At 43.6% G+C, this 4,634-nt stretch overlaps 1 protein-coding gene across 1 annotated transcript in view; it reads left to right on the top strand.

Moving 5' to 3' along the window:
- The window catches only part of LOC138352022 (fap1 adhesin-like), a 4,805-nt gene extending 1,078 nt beyond the window's left edge, over nucleotides 1-3,727 (top strand). The window contains exons 1-6 of the mRNA XM_069304193.1: nucleotides 1-554; nucleotides 644-1,072; nucleotides 1,163-1,444; nucleotides 1,538-2,266; nucleotides 2,309-3,088; nucleotides 3,179-3,727. The exon at nucleotides 1-554 is cut by the window's left edge and continues 1,078 nt beyond it. Coding sequence (XP_069160294.1) covers nucleotides 1-554; nucleotides 644-1,072; nucleotides 1,163-1,444; nucleotides 1,538-2,266; nucleotides 2,309-3,088; nucleotides 3,179-3,727 — 3,323 coding nt within the window. The remainder of the gene's footprint in view (nucleotides 555-643; nucleotides 1,073-1,162; nucleotides 1,445-1,537; nucleotides 2,267-2,308; nucleotides 3,089-3,178) is intronic.
- The last annotated feature ends 907 nt before the right edge of the window (nucleotides 3,728-4,634 follow it).

Raw genomic sequence — 4,634 nt, 5'->3', positions numbered from 1 at the left:
ACAGGAAGATGTCAGTTACTCTTCACAGGAAGATGTCAGTTACTCTTCACAGGAAGATGTCAGTAACTCTTCACAGGAGAAAGATGTCAGTTACTCTTCACAGGAAGATGTCAGTTACTCTTCACAGGAAGATGTCAGTTACTCTTCACAGGAAGATGTCAGTAACTCTTCACAGGAAGATGTCAGTAACTCTTCACAGGAAGATGTCAGTAACTCTTCATAGGAGGAAGATGTCAGTAACTCTTCACAGGAAGATGTCAGTAACTCTTCACAGGAAGATGTCAGTTACTCTTCACAGGAAGATGTCAGTAACTCTTCACAGGAGGAAGATGTCAGTAACTCTTCACAGGAAGATGTCAGTTACTCTTCACAGGAAGATGTCAGTTACTCTTCACAGGAAGATGTCAGTAACTCTTCACAGGAAGATGTCAGTAACTCTTCATAGGAGGAAGATGTCAGTAACTCTTCACAGGAAGATGTCAGTAACTCTTCACAGGAAGATGTCAGTTACTCTTCACAGGAAGATGTCAGTTACTCTTCACAGGAAGATGTCAGTAACTCTTCACAGGAAGATGTCAGTAACTCTTCACAGGAAGATGTCAGTAACTCTTCACAGGAGGAAGATGTCAGTAACTCTTGACAGGAAGATGTCAGTAACTCTTCACAGGAAGATGTCAGTTACTCTTCACAGGAAGATGTCAGTTACTCTTCACAGGAAGATGTCAGTAACTCTTCACAGGAGGAAGATGTCAGTAACTCTTCACAGGAGGAAGATGTCAGTAACTCTTCACAGGAAGATGTCAGTAACTCTTCACAGGAGGAAGATGTCAGTAACTCTTCACAGGAAGATGTCAGTTACTCTTCACAGGAAGATGTCAGTTACTCTTCACAGGAAGATGTCAGTTACTCTTCACAGGAAGATGTCAGTTACTCTTCACAGGAAGATGTCAGTTACTCTTCACAGGAAGATGTCAGTAACTCTTCACAGGAAGATGTCAGTAACTCTTCACAGGAAGATGTCAGTAACTCTTCACAGGAGGAAGATGTCAGTAACTCTTCACAGGAGGAAGATGTCAGTAACTCTTGACAGGAAGATGTCAGTAACTCTTCACAGGAAGATGTCAGTTACTCTTCACAGGAAGATGTCAGTTACTCTTCACAGGAAGATGTCAGTAACTCTTCACAGGAGGAAGATGTCAGTAACTCTTCACAGGAGGAAGATGTCAGTAACTCTTCACAGGAAGATGTCAGTAACTCTTCACAGGAGGAAGATGTCAGTAACTCTTCACAGGAAGATGTCAGTTACTCTTCACAGGAAGATGTCAGTTACTCTTCACAGGAAGATGTCAGTTACTCTTCACAGGAAGATGTCAGTTACTCTTCACAGGAAGATGTCAGTAACTCTTCACAGGAAGATGTCAGTAACTCTTCACAGGAGGAAGATGTCAGTAACTCTTCACAGGAAGATGTCAGTAACTCTTCACAGGAGGAAGGTGTCAGTAACTCTTCACAGTAAGATGTCAGTTACTCTTCACAGGAAGATGTCAGTTACTCTTCACAGGAAGATGTCAGTTACTCTTCACAGGAAGATGTCAGTTACTCTTCACAGGAAGATGTCAGTAACTCTTCACAGGAAGATGTCAGTAACTCTTCACAGGAGGAAGATGTCAGTAACTCTTCACAGGAGGAAGATGTCAGTAACTCTTCACAGGAGGAAGATGTCAGTAACTCTTCACAGGAAGATGTTAGTAACTCTTCACAGGAAGATGTCAGTAACTCTTCACAGGAGGAAGATGTCAGTAACTCTTCACAGGAAGATGTCAGTAACTCTTCACAGGAAGATGTCAGTAACTCTTCACAGGAAGATGTCAGTTACTCTTCACAGGAAGATGTCAGTAACTCTTCACAGGAAGATGTCAGTTACTCTTCACAGGAAGATGTCAGTAACTCTTCACAGGAGGAAGATGGCAGTAACTCTTCACAGGAAGATGTCAGTAACTCTTCACAGGAAGATGTCAGTTACTCTTCACAGGAAGATGTCAGTAACTCTTCACAGGAAGATGTCAGTTACTCTTCACAGGAAGATGTCAGTAACTCTTCACAGGAGGAAGATGTCAGTAACTCTTCACAGGAGGAAGATGTCAGTAACTCTTCACAGGAAGATGTCAGTAACTCTTCACAGGAGGAAGATGTCAGTTACTCTTCACAGGAAGATGTCAGTTACTCTTCACAGGAAGATGTCAGTAACTCTTCACAGGAGGAAGATGTCAGTTACTCTTCACAGGAAGATGTCAGTAACTCTTGACAGGAAGATGTCAGTAACTCTTCACAGGAAGATGTCAGTTACTCTTCACAGGAAGATGTCAGTAACTCTTCACAGGAGGAAGATGTCAGTAACTCTTCACAGGAAGATGTCAGTAACTCTTCACAGGAGGAAGATGTCAGTAACTCTTCACAGGAAGATGTCAGTAACTCTTCACAGGAAGATGTCAGTAACTCTTCACAGGAGGAAGATGTCAGTAACTCTTCACAGGAGGAAGATGTCAGTAACTCTTCACAGGAAGATGTTAGTAACTCTTCACAGGAAGATGTCAGTAACTCTTCACAGGAGGAAGATGTCAGTAACTCTTCACAGGAAGATGTCAGTAACTCTTCACAGGAAGATGTCAGTAACTCTTCACAGGAAGATGTCAGTTACTCTTCACAGGAAGATGTCAGTAACTCTTCACAGGAAAATGTCAGTTACTCTTCACAGGAAGATGTCAGTAACTCTTCACAGGAGGAAGATGTCAGTAACTCTTCACAGGAAGATGTCAGTAACTCTTCACAGGAAGATGTCAGTTACTCTTCACAGGAAGATGTCAGTAACTCTTCACAGGAAGATGTCAGTTACTCTTCACAGGAAGATGTCAGTAACTCTTCACAGGAGGAAGATGTCAGTAACTCTTCACAGGAGGAAGATGTCAGTAACTCTTCACAGGAAGATGTCAGTAACTCTTCACAGGAGGAAGATGTCAGTTACTCTTCACAGGAAGATGTCAGTTACTCTTCACAGGAAGATGTCAGTAACTCTTCACAGGAGGAAGATGTCAGTTACTCTTCACAGGAAGATGTCAGTAACTCTTGACAGGAAGATGTCAGTAACTCTTGACAGGAAGATGTCAGTTACTCTTCACAGGAAGATGTCAGTAACTCTTCACAGGAGGAAGATGTCAGTAACTCTTCACAGGAAGATGTCAGTAACTCTTCACAGGAGGAAGATGTCAGTAACTCTTCACAGGAAGATGTCAGTAACTCTTCACAGGAGGAAGATGTCAGTAACTCTTCACAGGAAGATGTCAGTTACTCTTCACAGGAAGATGTCAGTAACTCTTCACAGGAGGAAGATGTCAGTAACTCTTCACAGGAAGATGTCAGTAACTCTTCACAGGAGGAAGATGTCAGTAACTCTTCACAGGAAGATGTCAGTAACTCTTCACAGGAGGAAGATGTCAGTAACTCTTCACAGGAAGATGTCAGTAACTCTTCACAGGAGGAAGATGTCAGTAACTCTTCACAGGAAGATGTCAGTAACTCTTCACAGGAAGATGTCAGTAACTCTTCACAGGAGGAAGATGTCAGTTACTCTTCACAGGAAGATGTCAGTAACTCTTCACAGGAGGAAGATGTCAGTTACTCTTCACAGGAACATATACTTACTCAAGACGAGATAATACACCAAACATGAAGCTACCGACGGCCTGGAGGCGGTGCCCGAGGGCTGACGCCCAACTCTACAAGCACACCTAGGTGAGTACATGTTGCTTACTTCACACATAACATATACAAAACAGCTGAGAGGCGGGACCAGGGAGCCGAAGCTCAACTCCCGCGCGAGCACACATAGGACATTCTCCTTCGAGGGCGCGAAAGAGGTGGCGCCATCTATGGCGGGCGCCACGTGACGGAACTAACAAGGACGCTCCTTACTTTACCTGGGATATGATTTTCGCCCATATTGTTCAGGTTATAAGGCTGTGTTTTGGGTTATTATACGACTTTATGCATTGTTTATTTTTGTCGGCACAGCTGACCAGGTGGTGGTGTCCACTACTGTTATGATAACACCTGGTGGTGGTGTCCACTACTGTTATGATAACACCTGGTGGTGGTGTCCACTACTGTTATGATAACACCTGGTGGTGGTGTCCACTACTGTTATGATAACACCTGGTGGTGGTGTCCACTACTGTTATGATAACACCAGGTGGTGGTGTCCACTACTGTTATGATAACACCTGGTGGTGGTGTCCACTACTGTTATGATAACACCTGGTGGTGGTGTCCACTACTGTTATGATAACACCTGGTGGTGGTGTCCACTACTGTTATGATAACACCTGGTGGTGGTGTCCACTACTGTTATGATAACACCAGGTGGTGGTGTCCACTACTGTTATGATAACACCTGGTGGTGGTGTCCACTACTGTTATGATAACACCTGGTGGTGGTGTCCACTACTGTTATGATAACACCTGGTGGTGTCCACTACTGTTATGATAACACCTGGTGGTGTCCTCTACTGTTATGATAACACCTGGTGGTGTCCACTACTGTTATGATAACACCTGGTGGTGTCCTCTACTGTTATGAT

The sequence above is a fragment of the Procambarus clarkii genome, chromosome 52, assembly GCF_040958095.1.
Source record: "Procambarus clarkii isolate CNS0578487 chromosome 52, FALCON_Pclarkii_2.0, whole genome shotgun sequence".
Classification (NCBI taxonomy): domain Eukaryota; kingdom Metazoa; phylum Arthropoda; class Malacostraca; order Decapoda; family Cambaridae; genus Procambarus; species Procambarus clarkii.
This window is presented reverse-complemented; position numbering and strand designations above follow the sequence as displayed.